The following is an 18,675-nucleotide window of genomic DNA, read 5'->3' on the forward strand; positions in this document are numbered from 1 at the left end:
AAATGTGTGTTTGAAGTTTTCAGGAGACCAAACTTGTGAACTTCTATATCAAGGATTTAGTTGTGGCTATGTGGAAGTTAAAGCAGACAAGAGTTCAACAGCTGACATTTTTTTCCTGTGTCTATTTGAATTAACTACATAGTAGTCATGGACTAATTGAGAATTATACTGATAACACTTTAACATCTGTTACTCCATGTGTATAAATAGATGTGTTATTCACCAGGAATGCATCTTCCTGGTGAATATCTGTCCTAGAGAAACAATCCTGTTCTTTGTTTTGCTCTGGCTCTAAACCCCCTGGATGTGTGTGTAACTCACCAGGTAACTGAAGAAAGCCTTTCTTAAGGCAGATGTCAGAGCAAGTGGAGAAGAATTTAAAGGATATAGCAAGGGAGAAGTTTTGCCTATGAGACCTATTTGTCACTGCCATTGCTATTTTTCCAGTGAACCTGTTTTGCCACTGCTCTGCTACATGATATTGAAATCCTGAAATCATCAGATGTGGTTCTCCCATTACTGACAGCATGGAAACATTGAACCAGTCTGCAGGAGCTGTCAGAGAGATTGTAAAGTAATCATTCCTGAATGCTGAATTTCTTCTTATCTATAACACTTGTGAACTTTTGTTGTCTTACTACAGCAATCATCATTAGTGTTTGTCTTGTCAATTTGTGTGTTTTGCTACTCTCTAGATTTTTAACATTTTTGTATATGTTAATTCAGATTTGTGCATATGTCCACGCTTGAAATACCACAACTGTATAGTTAAATAAATTTGAGTTTGACTAAAAGGTCTTATCCCATTTCAGGGAAGGTGAGGTTAAAAGCTGACTGTTCTAAACCTTTGAAATAAGTGTTCTGTTTTCTAGGCCATCTAATATTTTATTTAGAATAACTCCACCATCTAATTTAGGTGTAATATTTGCGCTGTGAGTGTGTGAAAACTTGCTGAAATTGAAAGTTGATGAAAGCTGCAAACTGCAACTAAATTTGCATTTTTATGATACATTTTGCAACCTTGTCACTTAATGAAAAAAAAAGCAAACTTTTTTTTCTTGTATGTGAGTTGGATGGAATTACAAGTTGAAGGAGCATCTTTAAAGTAGAGGAATAAATAACATTTTGCAAGTATTTCTTTTTAGTAATTTCCAAGTTGTCTTATACTTTTGCATATGTGTGGGATTTGCCTGACAATAGCCTTCAGTCTACATAAACATAGAAAAATAGCAGAATTAATTTTTGAATTACATCTCATTATTTTAGGATAAAAGATCTTGCAGACACTCTAGACGAAGGAGGCTGTGATCTTGAAACTGTGAGAAACATCATTCAAGGAAGGCAGTTGCCTGCTGATCTAAGGGCCAAAGTCTGGAAGGTAAATATGAGCTTAAATCAAGAAGCAGGAAATAGCTGAAGTTGTGTTTCCTTTGAGGTAAAAGATATAATTGCCAGGCATCTCTGCAAAAGAGATGTACTGGAATTTTAATCTGCATCTATGTTGAGTCAGTTTAAGAATAGTTCTCTTCTTTGTTTTATTTTTTTTAATTACTGAGTTCAGTAATTGAACAACTGCAAAAAGACACAAAAATATTTAGAGGGCTTTCTGGTTTTATTTTCAGATTGCACTTAATGTTGTAGGAAAGGGGGACAGCCTAGCATCCTGGGATGGCTCCTTAGACCTACCTGAGCAGAGTATAATTCATAAGGATTGCCAAGAGCTGATTGGTAAGTTCTGTGCATTTAGACCATCAGTTTGAAAACTTTTGTATTCTCAGTTGTCTTAAGACTTTATTTCAATTAAATTATCTGAATGATGTTTACATTTTGGAGGAAGATGAAAGAGCAGGTAAAAATCAGTAAGAAAACAATAGTATCTTACCTGTACACAGACTCTGGGAGGGTGACATCATGGGAGTTCAAAGTATTAGCTTGTAAATGATAGTTTGCATAGTCAGAAAGCTTTGTGAGATAAAAAAAAATGGCAATTGTTTTCCAAGCTCCATCTTTTAAAGCAGACATTCTTTATTTAGTGTCCTTCAAGTTTTTCTTTGTCAAAGGTCTGGTTCTGAATCTGAAAACCTGTTGGAGCATGAAAATGCATATAGTATTTGAGAGAAGAAATATATTAAACATTTTGGGCTTCAAAATCTGTTTTAAAGAAAGATACTTTTTAATAGCATTTTCAACAAAAAATGAAAGGCTGTGTTTGTGCAAGCAAGGTGCTGCCAGGACAAAGGAAATAAGAATCTGGTATGTTTGCAAGGAGCTGCCACAGGATCTGCTTGGCAGCTCAGCACAGGACTGGTAAAACCCCTGACATGATGCAACAGCATTGGTATCAGGGATCTATGGGTGGAATCAATGCTGACTCATAAATCAGGATACATCTCACATCTTCAATAAGAGACTCTTCTATTTTATTACCTATCATTTTATTTATTCTTGTGCAATTGAAAGTTAGGGCAGAGGATGGAGCTGGTGCATGCATACATACCTACCATCTATGAAATGCAGTTCTAGCCCTAAAATCTAGGAGTTATTTTCCTTCTCTCTGTCCTGTAAAGAGATGGGGGTGGAATTTCCACTCTCTTTTTAAATCACAGTCTCTTTTCAGGAAGATGCAAATCTTCTGATTATATTCATAACATACAAAATTAAGCACTTCAGTGTCTGATCGTTCTCTTTTCATATTTATTGGCAAATATTTTGTGATATGTAAGGATCTAATCAAATGTAAAGTTACTTCAGAAAGAAGGCTATATGGAAACTTCAATTTTTTTTTTTATTAAATGTCTCTATTTTAATGTTTTAGCATAGCAAGTAGTCTCCAAATTTTAAGTATATCCTCAGTTGGCATGTGAGCTTTATGTACTGTTTCATTTTCCTGAGAGATAAAGAATGCCAAACATTGACTGGCTTGTCAATATTCTTGATGGGAAAGTATTAAAGACTTTAGTAATAAAAAAATTTACTAACAGTCATGAGACTCATGGTCTTGTAACTTAGGGAGAAAGACGTTTCCTAGAAATTTAATGCCACTCTGTTAATGTAGTGTGTACAGGTCTCTGTTCCCCATCCTGGACATCAAAAAAGTGATTTGTAAGTTAATGCTAAAATTTGTGATTTGTAAGTTAATGCTAAAATTTAAGTCTGTAAGCATAGCTGATCTCAAACTTCTGATTTAGATAAATTTACATGTCAGTCAGCTTTTGAGGAATTGAAGATATACATTGTAGGTTGATCTGTGTTGATCTATGAAATTCCAATGAATTTGTTATAGAGTTGAGCCTAAATTGTGTGCTGAGCACATCAAATAGGAGTAGATGATGTACATTCTGTACATTGAAAGAATCTACCTCTTTCTTTTGTACAGATCCTGGAAAGCCCAAACTTCTTTCATCCTGTTGTTGTGTTATTTAAATGATATTTAAATGTCTTATCCTACTGGGTTTATAGCATCACTTGTATTCTAAAACCTTTTTTAATTCCTTTCTGTAACAATTTAATTCAAATAGCCAGCTTTTTGTTTGTGTGGTTTTGCTGAGTTTTTTCTCCAATCAGTCCCAGTTCTCCTTATTGGTGCAATTGTGCTATGAAATAATCTCATCCAATTTCCTTGAAAAGCTTTTAACCTTTGTTTTACTGTGCTTATTTCAGACCAGTTGTCAGTGCCAGGAGAAGAGAAGTCAGTATTAACTTTGGATATTGAGTCAGTTATTACTTTTTATTGTAAATCACGCAATGTTAAATACAGTTCCTGCCTTGGCTGGATACATCTGCTCAAACCTCTGGTGCACCTTCACTTGCCCCGCAGTGATTTGTACAACTGCTTCTATGCTATCATGAATAAATTCATTCCAAGGTAAAACCCTTTCTTTTCCATATGTGCTATTTGTGTTGGCAGTAGAAGTATTCTCTGAAAGATAGGCATGTTGGTTTTGGCTAGAGGAGCACTGTTCCTAGCTGTGTTGTCAGATTCTTTCATATGATCATAAATTTCAATACCTGATGGTTTGAAATCCAGGAGATGATTGGGTTGGTTTAAGATACAAAAAGTTAGCTGAGTGATGTGACTGATCTAGATTCAATATGCCTTTTAAAGAGCTATCCTTTCATGCAATATGAAAAACATTTTTTATGAACTAATTCACCTAGGTTATGTGAAAGTGGTTTTTTGTTCCCTTTCCTAGCATTTTCGATATCTAAAATACTTCTATCCCTTCAGAAACAGTAATTGGTAAGCACTAATGAAGTCTCAAAATCTCTACAGAAGTAGTTAATATTTTCCTTATGTTCTTTTGAGTTGGGACTGAATTTTTTTTTATGTTGCTAGATATTTTTAATGACAAATACTAAATTTGAGCTTTTCATACTGTTATGTAGGTGCTCTCAAAGTAAATTTTTGTGTATGTTGGAGCACCATGATGCTTCAGCAAGGCTGGATAGTCTGTAATTAAAGATCTTAGTCTGATTGCCTGGAGAGGAGATTCCAGCCTGGCTGATGGGTATGTGCCCAAAATATGAAAAATGCACGTTTGCTGTAGTAGCAGGAAGCAAGCATTTATCAGTCCTGTCACTTGACTCAGCTCGTGTCCCTTTCTGCTCTGAAACACTCTTGGGCTCTGTGAGCTGTGTGGGGATAGTGTGGATATGGCCACATAACACTTGTACTTTCAGCTGTAGAAGGCTTGCAGAGAAGCTGCTATTTCAGCTTCTCAGGAGGAATCTAGGTGGTGTTTCAATGAGATGTAGACTATTTGCTGTTTTTTTTTTTTCTCCTCACTGGGAGAATGAAAGACATAGAAAGGCAATTTACAGGAGATCAGTGAATCTCTGCTCTGTTGGTACCATGCTAGACTTGTTTTGCAATTTAAATCTGTTTTAAATACTTCTGTATTATGTAATCTGTCAAGCAGTATTTTATTCTTCTGCCTTTTTTGTGGGGGTTTCAGGTTTGTGGGTTTTTTGTTGGTTTGATTTGGTTCGTTGGTTTTTTGTCTCTGAGGCAAGTTGACTTCATGATCAGTCCCTGTGAATTAAAAGACCAATGTACAGGAATTTAAATGATCACAGATACTAAAGAATTGCTGCTGTAAGTCTGAAAACTGCAGTATTACAGGAGAGTTAATTGTTTTCATTGCTACTTTCTAGGGATTGTTTTATGAAGGGAAGACCCTTTCATCTGTTTAGACTGTTGCTTCAGTACCATGAGCCTGAACTCTGCTCCTTTCTTGATACCAAGAAGATGACTCCGGATTCATATGCACTCAACTGGGTAATAAAGTGAAAGTAGGGAAACATAATGAAAAATAAATTTCTGTTAAAATTTAAGTAGATGTTGTCAGTTTATGGAAGAGTTGTACAAGCAATTAGAACTGCATATATTAAAATAAATTGCATGTTTTATTATAATGTGGGCTTTTTTGCTTTAGTGTTTTGCATGAGGTATGAGGGCTTGTTAATGTCACATTTTTATTGTACTGGGTGAGTCCTTATTGAGCCACTGATACTAGGAACTTCTTGGAGTAAGGAAGAATGAGAGCAGCTGATGTGCTCAAAAAGCAAAAAGTTTTGATTGTGGGCAGCTCTATAGATATGGGTAACATCAGTCTAACAGGTATTTTAAAGCTTAAGAATGAATTGTTTTAGAAACCTCCCTGCTAAGGCATATATGTATGTCTTTTAGAATTTAGGCACATATATTTTATGGCTTTTGAAGCATTAGTCATTTCCTCTTCAAAACTGCCTCAGATTATGGGTAGTTAAAAAGATTCTCACCTCAATCATTTTTTATAAATTTTGTGTAGCAAGACTACAACAAAATTTTTGTATGAGGCTAGTTAGTATATGCAATACAAAATCATGATACTGTGCTTGCACAGGCAAAGTCTGTAATTTAGTAGAGAAGACTTTGAACTTTCCTAGATTCTTCTTTCATACTCATTGGCTGTGTAAAATTTTTTATCAACCTTGTGAATTTTCAGTTAAAGAAGTGAAAATGAATGAATTATTAAACTGTGAGGTCTGTCTTTGGGGTGTTTTTTGTTTGTTCTTTTTTAAGGCTGCTGCCAATTTTAGTATGAAAATGTGTCTAGGAAAAATTTTCACATTCTCAAAATCTGCCTTTTGCCAGTCTCATGAGCCTTCAAAAGAGAAATCAGGTCCTTTTTTGTCACTCAATTTCAATTTTTTAATAGAATTTTCCTTAGTACATACAAAATTCTTTGAAGTTGTTTCTTCAAATTTTGAAACCTAATTAGAAAAACAATCTTCTCTCTGAAGGTGGTAGTGAAATAAGCTGGTGTAGCTGCCAGTCCTCAACACCATGCTTCTTGCTGTACAATTTTAGGAAAAAAATTTATGTTTCATTTTATATAATGAGTAAAATTCTCTGTTTCATCTGTGAACAACCTGTCTATATAGGTGTATCACTAATACTTAAAAGTATGTAAACCTCATACTGAGACCTGCCATTGTCATCTTGTTCATGGATGTTTTGTCTTCAGTTGCATTTGAGCCAGAATTGAATAGATCTACCTTTTGCTATAAAACTATACTAGGAAGTGTTGAAATATTCCATGATAGTGTTTTAAAGCTTTTGAAAGCTGTAGCTGTGTTGATACATTTGTGAATGTATGTGGAATTTATGTGCATCAGTGAGTACAGTAAGAGCCCAGTGAAGCAAGGGGTGTGCATTTGAGTTAGGTGTGATTGTAAATCTGGCATGTATAGTAAGAAGTTCCTAACTTTTATCTGCTTTGAACTTTGTATATCAGAGAGGATGTATTTTCAAGTGGGAGCATGGGAACAGGCAGAGTTTCTTAAATGGTAATGAAAATTTTCTGATGCTTGCAAATGTTTAATTCCTCAGTCATAAAGCATCATAATGTAATGATAAGTAAGTGATGTTATCAAACTAATGTTTCAACCATGTTCAATTAGCCCAATTCTGCTGTGGAAAATAAAAATAATTATGTTTGCAGGATCCTTTCAAAGCCCTAATTGCTATGCTATTTGAGTAAATATATTCTCTTATGATTGTCTTGTTGGTATAATTGGTATTTAGCAGTGGCTGTGAGCTAAACAGTACTCCAGCTTGATTGTGTTATCTGTGCTTGAATTTGAAAGGCTGACAGTGTACAGCCAACTTTGCCTTCACAATAGTCATATTTATTCAAAGATAATCTGTAGTGTTGTGCACTGTTTCCATAAAAGTTGGTTTAGAGGTTAGAACTATCCTTCAGTACATGGTGCAGATGTAGGCTTTATCATAATTTTGTTGGTTTTATTTTCTTTTAGATACCTTGTATCTCTGTTAAAAATGTATTCCTGATATGATTGTTCCTGGTAATTGCTTTTTCTCACATTATTTTCCAAATTTTTAGCTTGGAAGCCTCTTCTCATACTACTGTTCAGCTGAAGTCACTCAGGCAATATGGGATGGATATCTACAACAAGCAGATTCATTCTTTATTTATTTCTTAATGTTGATCATCCTTGTCAATGCAAAGTAAGTGTACAGTTAATTCTTTGGGACATTCTTTGCTGACACTGTTTTAATCCAGGTTTGTTTCATTTTGGTTTTACTGACTTAATCTATGCCTGTGACTTTACTGTTTTCAGAGACGTTATCTTAGCACAAGAATCAGATAAAGAAGAAATGATAAGTAAGTACTTCTCTTACATAGCTGCTAGTTAAATAATTACTATATACTGTAATCCCCATTTATTACTATTTTTTGTTGCTAAAGAGCTAGATTGTTAATTTCCATGTGATTTTTCTGATTTTTTTAATCCCTTCACCGCACTAATTCTTTCTTACTTTTGCTGCCCTGTCCTTGACCTTCTTTCCTTACTCCTTTTAGTGCTCCCACACCTATTTCTATACTTCAGTTTAAAGTACTGGAAACAATCACCAGAAACTGGTCTTTCCAAGCCTAAAGCAACAGCTGGCAAATCCTTCTTTAAATCTACTCCACTTGTTGCATTTTCTGGATTTTCATCATTTGCACTTGATTTGAGCCTAATTAATTGTTTTTATAGAAAATGCATTAAATTTCAGTGGAAAATTTAAATAACTCTTGCCTTTGTATTTTTTTACACACATAATACAATGTAATTAATAATCTTTATTAGTTTAAAATGAGAGTGCTTGGAATTTTGTGTCTTTGCCATATACTGCAGAACTACACCCTTGGGTTATCCTGGACAGACAGAGACCAGTGCTACTGATTAAATACTCATTTTAAAGGGTTCCCATGGTCAGAGCTCTTTAGAAAAGTAGCTAAGTTAGAATTGAAAGCTAAAACTATATGGGAGTAAGAATGTGATAAAAAATATTTTGCATAGAAGTTTAGCAAAAAGTTTTCTATGCATAAGGGGTATTTCCTGTATCTTCACTTTTCCTCTGGAAAGTGAATCAATATTCATGCTTAGTCAATTCACTAGATTGTTATGCCTTATTAAAAATAAGTTCTTTTATGATCTGTGTTGTTTGATTTCTGTGTCTGAAATAGTGTTGCATTTATGTTGTTTGTCTGTCTCAGAATTCTTAGAAACATCACCAGCCAATCTCGATTTAGAGGATATAGAAGATCTCTTCTCTTTGGCACAATATTACTGTAGCAAAACTCCAGCTTCTTTCAGGAAGGTAATAACAGTAATTTTGAAATTCTCTGAAATTTTGACAAAAGTTTAAGCTCTTGCTGACAGTAACTTCGAATATTTCATTGCAATATTCTTAATTTTTTTAAACATTTTTTCATGTTGTTACTCTGGTGGTATTTACTGTTAGGATCTTTGAAAGATAAGCTTAACTGATACATGAGAGAAGCTTCCTTGCAATATTCTCACTTCATGACTGATAACCTCATTTTCCAAATGAGGTTCTTGTAAGAACTGATGAAGCTGAACTTCATATTGACACAATTGCATTGTAGTACACTGCACAGCAGTGCTAGCTGTATTTGCACTAACAAAGAAGAAAAAGTCTCTTACTATAGATAAATCTATTATCACCTGCACTGTTTTTGCAGCTCTTCCTTAGTCATGATATCTGACTTAGCTAATGAATGAAATAAAAGTATTTGGTAGCTGTGGCCCTGAGATTGTATGTACTTCCTCTGATGTGTGTAGGCAGATATGGGAGGTTTTCTTGTGGGGAAAAAACAAAACAAACAACTAAAAAACAAATACCAGAGGCATGTTGGCATGGGGAAAGTGGTGAACAAGCATGTTTGTAATGGAAGTGCAGACCTTGCATGATTTTTCAGAAAGAATTTCAGTTGATCAAAAGTTTCATTACTATGTGGATGGGATACACGTGTGGAACTTGATGTTTGCAATGGATATGGTTTAATTTTAAACTTTCACACATAAAGACAATGGCTTCACTTAATCTTTTTTTTCCTTGCCTTTTTAGGACAACCAGAGTCTTTTTGGCAGCAGCTTGCTGGGCCTCAAAGATGATGACACAGACTTGAGCCAGGCTCTCTGTCTAGCAGTTTCTGTGTCTGAGATTCTGCAAGCAAATCAGCAGCAAGGAGTCAGTATACTGAATTAACCTTCCCCCTCAGTTCTATAGAAAAAGGAAAGAATCAATCACCAACCACTAGTTTTAAATGCTAACAGTACAGATGAGTATTTGCTATTTCAGGAAAAATATTTTTGTCTTCAAATTTTCTTCCTTGTAAATGATCTGCTGTCTTCAATGCATTTCTGCTGTAGCAATGAGCATAGAGGAGCTGATTGGAATTTGAGGAGTGTGAGCTGAAAGTAGTATCTCACTAATTTGAATTCCTTTCCAAATAAAGCTGTTGTAGAGGAAAATTTAAAACTCACTACTCAGTACCTTTGAGAAGAACGCTGTTAAGGAGTATCTGTCTTTTGTCCATGAAAGGTTTAAAGGAAAAAAAGAAAATTTAACTTGTTTCAGTAGAAGTTAATTGCAGATGTAGATGCAGGGACTTCACTAGAAATATTTTTGGATCATAATGTAGTTATTGCAGTCTTTCTTATTGACCACTGACGACTTCTTGCAGTTTCTAGGCCCCAGTTTTGTCATGCATAGTTTGGGCATTTTACTCATCCAAATAAAGTTAAGCATCTGTTTACATCCTGTTCAAGTTGGTGGAACATAAACCCATCCTTATGTGCTGTGCTGATTAGTAGTGGACTCTTGGATTGCCTCATACCCACTATGTTTCCTCTCAGTAGAAATTATATAATTGCACTTGATGATCCTTTCCCATGCACAAGGTGATGTATTAATGGAAAGCTGATACTAGAATCCTACTGGTGATCTGGTAGCTGTAGACAAAGGTCAGATTAATCAAATGAAGTAAGATTTTTTTTTAACAGCTCTTAGCCCCTCTGAGCAGTTCCTGTAGTATTTGAGTTAGTATTAAAATGTAAATGTAAAGTCTTGATTTGGATGTAATTGTAAAGTTTTGTCTAATTGAATTCTGCCAATAATTATGCAATTTTGAAGTTGAAAAATTTCTCTTTCAGGAAGGAGTGAGATTCTTTGTAGTGGATTGTCGTCCTGCAGAGCAGTACAATGCTGGGCATTTATCAACGGCATTTCATTTAGACTCAGATTTGGTTTGTATGCTTTTTGTTTCTTTACTGGTATTTTAATCTAATTGAGATAGAAGGGGAGAGAAATGCTTGCCTTGAAAAATGAAGTATTCTGGTTTAGGCTTCCGTTTGTGGACTGCAGGGTCTAGCTATGTGATGATAAGACTTTAAAAATTAGCTTCTCTAAAGGAGATGGTAGAACCATCATTTTACTGAGAAGTTTAGTCCTTAATGACATAAGAATTTGGGATTCCAGACTTCCTGTTCTTTGGTTAGGAATGGAAACCCATACAGACTAAAGACTATACATTGCTTGGAGGAGAAATCTCTTTTAGCATCCTAATTTCCAGTGAAAGGCGTAATTAATTTTTAAAAAGAACACTTATTTTCTTTGTCTCTTTTTTTTTTTTTTTTTTTTTTTGCCACAGCCAGTCTTATTACAGTCTGCTTTTACAGAGCATATATCTTGAAAAGGATTTGGTTGCTTCTTTAAAATTTTTGCTGTACAATATGAAAGTGCATTGATTGTGGCACTGAGATATGCTGTGAGTTAATAACTTCAATGAAGATTTTGTATGATTTTTTAATTTGATTATGAATTCCTAATTGAACATTCAATCATATTTTTCTCTGTCCTTTTTTCCCCCCAAAATCACTTCCATTTCAGCAGTGTTTTCATCACTTCTGGATTAGCCCTCAACTATTTTACTTTAAGCAGTCTGTGGGAGGTGTATGGAATGATTTATTTGAAATTACGTCATAAAAGACTCTTATACCTTAGTTAAGTTTAAGTTCAATCCTTCATCTAATGTCTTTACCTCTCTAATTAAAGTGATGCATTATTCAGTATTATATGCACATGTGTAAATAAAATATTAAATATAATTGCAGAGGAGATAAAAGGAGGCTGAAGGGCAAACTGAAGGAGGTTGTAGCAAGATGGGTGGCAGTTTCTCCTCCCAAGTAATGAGTTGTAGGACAAGAGGAAGTGGCTTCATGTTGCTCCAGGGGAAGTTTAGGTTGGATATTAGGAAAAATTTCTTCCCCAAGAGGGTTGTCAAGCATTGGAATGGGCTGCCCAGGGAAGGGGTTGAGTCACCATCCCTGGAGGTGACTCAATTTATTACTTGCAGACCTGGCACTTGGGGATGTTTCTCAACAGTGGAGAGTTGGCAGTGTGAGGTTTGTGGTTGGAGTCAATGACAAAGGTCTTTTCCAACTAAATGGTTCTTTGATAGTGTGGCTTTTAACCTGGATGAAAAATCATTTATCTGTCCTGTGTGGGTGTTCTGCTAGTCTTAATTAAATATCATATTCAGTGTAGTAGAAATAAGCATTTAAAATTATTTAGGAGTACAAATAGCTGATAGTATATGGAAAAAGAGTCCATGAAAACAAGTATTAAATTAGATGTGATCAGTTCATATGTATTTAAATTGTATATTGGAATTAATGGTCTTTTATGGTGGATGAGTGTCACCAGGTTCATCCTTTATTGTAAAAGTCAATGCTATGAAAACATCATAGGGAAAAACCTTTGTGATGAAAAGTCATTAATGGAATTTTAATGCATTTAATATTCCTGTATGTGCAAAGTATGCAGAAATTATTGTGAAGAGAGACAATGGGGAGAGAGCACTTTGGAATCCACCTCATTTATAGTTAGAGGAAGTGGTGAGATTTAGGACCTGTGTAATAAAGCAGCAGCCTTTATCTCTAGGAAAACTCCAGTTAAAATTCAGCCTTACTTACTGATGGCTAGGTTGTGTACTTTTGACTTTGTCCTTCATCATTTGGTCCACTGTACAGACAAAATGATGAGAATCCCTTCCGGCCCCTCCCTGCCCCCTCAGTCCAGTTACAGATCAAAATTATCTTATGAGTTTAAAGAAGTACCTTCCCCACAAACAGAGGTTCAAATTGTAGCTGTGTTGAGAAAGTCCTTGTTTCTCCATCTCTTTCATATGGAACTCATATTTTTGCACACACAGTAGCCCTTCATGTATCCCAGCCTTAGCTTTTTGAGAGTACAAAGAATCACAGATACCTCCTTGTACTCTTAATTGTAGTTTCTTTTCCTAAATCTTGATAAGTAAATGAGAAAAAGCTTAGTGGGGAGGCAACAAGAGGAAGACTTTACTAGCATCTAGAAATTCTACGTAGTTTAAAGGGTTTCAAATCTCCCAAGTTTGGATGTGTTGTGCCCAAGGATGTGTAAATATGGAAACCAGTCCCACTGCTGTATTACCAAATCAGTGCAACATGAAAGTTGCAAAGACTTGTTCCACTATTACTTGATGCCTTCAGAAGTAAACTAACAAATGTAAGCTGTGCTTCTTTCCTGGGATGGAGAAGTGAAGGACCATTCACAGTGTTTTTTATGTAATGTGGGGTCTCAGTCAGGTTCTGTGTGTGTGACTTGAGCAGTGCTGAGCTTGCCTTTCTTGTGCTCAAGGAATTGTAACCATTCTCAAAGTTTGTCTCCTTTCACAACTCATCTTACAATATCTTGGTGTCAAACAGCATTTTTTGTTTGTTCATTCCACAGATGCTTCAAAACCCATCAGAATTTGCACAGTCTGTAAAATCCCTGTTAGAAGCACAAAAACAATCTATTGAGTCTGGCTCCATAGCTGGTGGGGAGCATCTCTGCTTCATGGGAAGTGGCAGGGAAGAGGAAGACATGTACATGAACATGGTGTTAGCACATTTCTTACAGGTACTATTAAATTGATTTAACAGGTGGAGTAAAGGGTGTCTGCATGTGCCATTGATGGTAAATGGCAAAACATTTTCTCCTTAAAATCTGAACTGGTTTTTACATTACTCGAGTTTAGTTTTTAGTAAACAAACCCCTGTTCCATTACCATACTTGCCAAACTCATTCCACAGGTTTTTGCTCTGATCAGAATTGTCTTTTCTGTTGCAGAAAAATAAGGAGTATGTAAGCATTGCCAAAGGAGGCTTTATGGGTAAGCTTATTAATAATGAAATTTGACTTGAAAAATCCTGATATCTTAACACTTGGTATTTTTGAGGCTTTTGCTAAAAACCATCAAAATTAATAGCAACTAGGTCTCATTTGTCAGATTTTTGTTTTGTGTAAGTAAACACTGTGCACTTGCACATTTGTGGTTAACTCCTAGGGCTTTCCCAGATTTCTTAATAGTGAAAAATTAATGCAGAAATTGGAGAAATTCCTTCTTCCAGCTTGTCATTCTTGATGCTTTAGCCACTGTTGATTGCAGATTCATATGAAGATGAAACTTCATAATTACTATTAACTGCTGTTATGATTTCTTAAATCAGGAGTTCATAATTGATGAGTTGATGTTGCTGGAAATAATCAGGCTCTACAACAGTGGAGAGATCTGTGCTACAATATGACATTAATAACAATATAACAGAGGCATTATTAATCAATATATGTGGTGTCATAAGAGCTGTCTTCAAGATAAAAGCAGTGATTTATTTTTAATTGCTGCTGTATTCTCAATGTTTACTAAAATAATTAGTATATTAGGTAGATAAATAGGCATTAGATAATTAGATTTTCTTAATGCCTTTATACAACTGAAAGAAAAGCCAAAGATTATTATAGTAACTGCTGAATTTATCTATTTTATTGCATTGTGGGGGAAAAACTGTTACTGATTAGTTTCAGGTATATACAAAATTTTCATCAATAGACTAAGTCCAGTGTAATTCTGAATGTTTTAATGGCCTTTTAACAGCCCTCCAACAGCATTTAGCAGATATCAATGTGGAAGGACCAGAAAATGGATATGGCCACTGGATTGCTAGTACCTCAGGCTCAAGAAATAGCATAAGCTCTGTTGATGTAAGTGGAATTTTAGTGTAAGTGTTACAGTGGGGTGGGAGCCCCAGGTGTCATGTGGTTTTTTCTTTGCATTCCTCATACTATTCCATAAAATGCATTATTGCAAGTCATGACTGTTTTCACATGTGTATTTAATTTCAAACTATGATCCCAGTCAAGTCATAGGTGACCTAAACATTTTTATCCTCTTGAGGGGAAGAGTTTGTAGGTAAGAACTTGCTGTAGTCATTCTCCAGCAGAATACATGTAATAGAGAATTCTTTCCCTGGCTCTTACTCACTCTGGGAGCAAGTTACTATAAAGTGGCATACAATTTCATGGCAAAGCTCAAAATTGTATCTTTTCTACAGCTGGTGTATTATGTGTAGAATTTAGCTTTTAATTTAGATGCAATGTATCACTAATAGGATTCTTTTGTCTAGATGTCCATAGTAGAGTGCTCATTAATGTAGTTTGTCAAGCTTGCTTTGTGGGAATATTTTCCTCAATATCATTGCTGTTATTTGATAGAATTCTAAAGAAATACTCAGCTGTGTAATTGAGGATCTACTGAGTACCAAAAAGTGAATTTCTCTTTTGTACTCTGTTTCCTTTTTAATAAATTCATTGAGATGAAATAACATATATGATTTTATATGATTAATCCTGAGAGGAGTTACTTTTACAGGGTGATACTCCTAATGGTTCAGGTGATGGAAAAGGAGTGAAATCCCTAGTGAATAAAATGACAGTTGCTTTGAAGACTAAATCTGTGAATGTGAAAGAGAAAGTTATCAGTTTTATTGAAAATACATCGACTCCAGTGGACAGGTGAGTCATTTATATATCACTGGGCATTAGCTGGGAGAAGTGACTTCCCATTTTATGTGGCTGTTTGTAAGTGAAAACTGGGCTAATTAGGAAAAAGTTGTTTCCCATATTCAGTTTTTTAATTTTCTACCCCTGTCCTCCTCACAATTTTATCATGACCCAGGGAGCCTACTGTGCCCCTTAGTATTGGAAGGCCAATGTGAGTCCCTGATGCCTTGAATGTTTATCTAGAATTTGTCACTTAATTTCACTTCTTTTAGTGTGTCAATTTTTTGTTTAGCCTGAAAGGGAAAAATTATTTCACTTTTATTTCCATTGCTCCCCATCCTGATTCTAACAAAATAGATTAATGACAGCGGGATTCTGGATAGGTTCTTTTGGTTGGTTTTGTTCTGTTTTGGTTTTTTTCACTGCTGCATCTTGGAAAATTGAGTTTACCTCTTTTAAAGATCTTGATTTATTCCAAGTCCTTATGTAAAGCTGCTTTTCAAACTCAGAATCGATACTTGTTTGGTTTTTGTGTCTTTGGGTACAGCAGGGAATGAGAATGTGCAAGTAGACTGAAGAACATTTTCAAATTTGGAAGTGATCATTCCAAATAATTATCCTAACTAAATAGAAGAATAAGAGCATTCATCTGTCAGAGCTTTAAATGAAATGCTTGTTGTAGTTCTTTAAATTCCAGCCTTTGAAGGTGTGTGTTGAATACTAAGACACTGGTATTCAGGAATCTCAGAAACCTAGCATTTGTTTGATGGCAGGATTTAAAATACATGCCAAATGATGAGTAATTTTTAATAGTACCTCAAATCATTCCTTCTTTCTGTGTTGGAAAATGATTTTCTAAAATACTATTACTACTTTTATTTCACCATTAGAGGCAAAAAAAATCTTAAATAATATTTGGTAGCTTTTGCTTTGTGAGGACTTAAACTGAATGACTGAAGATTTAAACTGAAAGAGAGTAGATTTAGATTAGATATTAGGAAGAAATTCTTTACAGGGTGGTGAGGCTCTGGCACAGGTTGCCCAGGGAAGCTGTGTCTGCTCCATCCCTGGCAGTGCTCAAGGCCAGGCTGAATGGATCTCTAAGCAATGTGGCTGGTGTAAGGTATCCCTGTGCAGGGCAGGGAGTGGAACAAGTTGCTCTTTAGAGTCCCTTCCAAGCCAGGCCATTCTGTGAAATCAGGTAATGCTTACATGTACACCACAGGTAGCCTATGAAATGCATCTTTTAGTAGATTTTTTTGCAAATATTTCTTTACCTCATGTCCAGCTTTCATAGAGCCTTGTTTTTATTTACAAGCATCCTCTCTGAAGAAGATACATTGCCAATATAGAGAATTTCAGCTATTTATCTAGGTTTTTCCTTTACATATTTTTAATTCTTTTGTTCTGTCCTCTGCCCCAATGAACTGTAGAATACCTTTCAATATTTCCTGGCCAGACAGAGCAAGCCTGGAGCGGTAAGCTTGACAATTCAGCAGTCTGACTAAAACCACCTTTCTTGTATTTAGCATGGCATCACAATGTTTGTAAGCATTGGTTACACTGACAAGATTGCTTGCATATTTTGCTATGAATTTAATTTCTTGAAATATATTAAAACTGTTGCTTTTTACAAGCACTGGTCAAGAGACTAAAGGAAGAAAAAAGAATGTATTGGCAGTGCTTTCTTCTCTTAGTTTCTGCTTTGTTATTTCTGTTCTCTCCCTTACTATTGCTTTTTATAGTTTTTTTTTTTACCTGTCATTTCCTATATACATTTTATTAGTAAACTGTACTAGTAGAAGACACCAGGAATGATTACTGAACAAATTATGGCTTAAGGTTTTAACAAGAGAGACTATAATTATGAAAAGTAAACTTTTCATAAAATATCATTAGAACTTAGATATGACAGGGAACCCATACAGAAATTCTGTCTGGATGCCTCAAATTTTTATGCATCTTATCAGTTGGTGATAGAACATGCTGAAAGAAGCAGACATGCTCATTATTGGGAAAAAAAACCTGATAAGTAAATATGCTTTGCAATTCTACCTCATCTTGTTCACATAACTGCTACATTTCATGCAAATGTGGAGGCCCTTCACATTTGATTCACATACAGTGTCTTATAATTATTTCAGAAATAAAAGTTGTGACTTGGGTTTTTATAAAATTACTTGTGGTAATTGAAGAGCAAGAGCAGCTCATGCATAATCCCTTTCAAACTTTGGTTATACTTTAGGAGTTCTGTAGCTTTTGACCCACTTACACTGAAATGCATGAAGGTTAGTGCTGGATGAATTACTGAAAATTTTAAAAGTGGGTTTTCAAGGGTTTTTGACTAATTTTTCTTTCAAGTAGTTTGTACATAATTTGAGCTGAGAGTCACCCAAAAGCATCACAGAAAGGTGTTGTTCATGTGAGAAAAATCAGTAGTAATGTTATGTAGAAGAACAATGGGAATGGCCCAATAGCCCATAGTATATTTTGTTAATTTAGAAATACTTAAGGTCATGGGGATTGTACCCCACATTTTGTTGATCTGTTTCTAGAATATGGTAAGCAAGTGTTAAAATACCAAATTAAATATGGTGACTCTTTGATAACTCAGAGATGCAGGAATCTGTGTTTGTAACCAAGAAGTTTTGATATATTGAGATTTTACTTTGGTGATTTTGTTTATTCCTTTCACTCCTATTGCATATTTTCTTTCATTGGGTAGATGCAAGAATAAATTGGCTCACACTTTATATCCCTATAGTGTTTTCTTAAAATTACAGTTCTTAAAAACCTAGAATGGCATTTTTTTCTGTATCAATTTAATTAGATCTACTTTGTGTTTATCACCAAGATGTTCTATTTGGCAGGTTTGCCACCAAAGGACATTGCATTCAATTTGTAACCATGTAATGATGGTCTTCCATGTAAACAGGTTAAAGGGAATAAATTTTTAGTTTGAGATGTTACCAGGCTTTTATAAAGTAGCTTTTTACTCTCTTGTCCACTCTTGTCCTGACTAACTTAATTTGATAAACACCAGTGAGATCTGCTTTTAGATCCTCTACATAATTCAATTTGAGATTATTTAAATGTGCTGCTTCTTACTCAATTGGTGTGTATTACTAAAGCATATTTACAAAAGCCTTCCATATGGAAGCACTGCCCTCTTGGATTGTCAGTGTCATTGATGCTTATTGTCTTAAACACTAATGAGCATGTTATTGTATGTTTATTTTTGTGCCATTGTAGACCACATTTCTGTTTGTTTGGTTTTTAAACTTTTCCTTATTTTGTTTATATTAGTAAATTTTACCCATAGAAAATATTTTTTTTCTTTTCTAACTTTGAATTCTACTTTCAGATATCCCTAAATAACATTAATTTACATGTTACTAAACTTGTTCCTTGTCCAGCTTGGTTCTACAGTAGCATTTAAACTGGAGTTTGTGAAT

At 34.9% G+C, this 18,675-nt stretch overlaps 1 protein-coding gene across 2 annotated transcripts in view; it reads left to right on the forward strand.

The window, feature by feature from the left end:
• TBC1D23 (TBC1 domain family member 23) overlaps positions 1–18,675 on the forward strand; it is a 31,756-nt gene that overhangs the window by 5,443 nt on the left and 7,638 nt on the right. The window contains exons 2-15 of one of the 2 annotated variants that reach the window (XM_059465832.1): positions 1,267–1,378; positions 1,623–1,728; positions 3,661–3,865; positions 5,155–5,278; positions 7,389–7,513; positions 7,627–7,670; positions 8,550–8,653; positions 9,425–9,547; positions 10,513–10,605; positions 13,130–13,300; positions 13,511–13,553; positions 14,316–14,422; positions 15,090–15,232; positions 16,654–16,698. In XM_059465832.1, coding sequence (XP_059321815.1) covers positions 1,267–1,378; positions 1,623–1,728; positions 3,661–3,865; positions 5,155–5,278; positions 7,389–7,513; positions 7,627–7,670; positions 8,550–8,653; positions 9,425–9,547; positions 10,513–10,605; positions 13,130–13,300; positions 13,511–13,553; positions 14,316–14,422; positions 15,090–15,232; positions 16,654–16,698 — 1,545 coding nt within the window. The remainder of the gene's footprint in view (positions 1–1,266; positions 1,379–1,622; positions 1,729–3,660; positions 3,866–5,154; positions 5,279–7,388; positions 7,514–7,626; positions 7,671–8,549; positions 8,654–9,424; positions 9,548–10,512; positions 10,606–13,129; positions 13,301–13,510; positions 13,554–14,315; positions 14,423–15,089; positions 15,233–16,653; positions 16,699–18,675) is intronic. The other variant, XM_059465831.1, reaches the window with a different exon arrangement.

Source organism: Ammospiza nelsoni, chromosome 2 (assembly GCF_027579445.1).
Source record: "Ammospiza nelsoni isolate bAmmNel1 chromosome 2, bAmmNel1.pri, whole genome shotgun sequence".
NCBI classification, from domain to species: Eukaryota; Metazoa; Chordata; class Aves; order Passeriformes; family Passerellidae; genus Ammospiza; species Ammospiza nelsoni.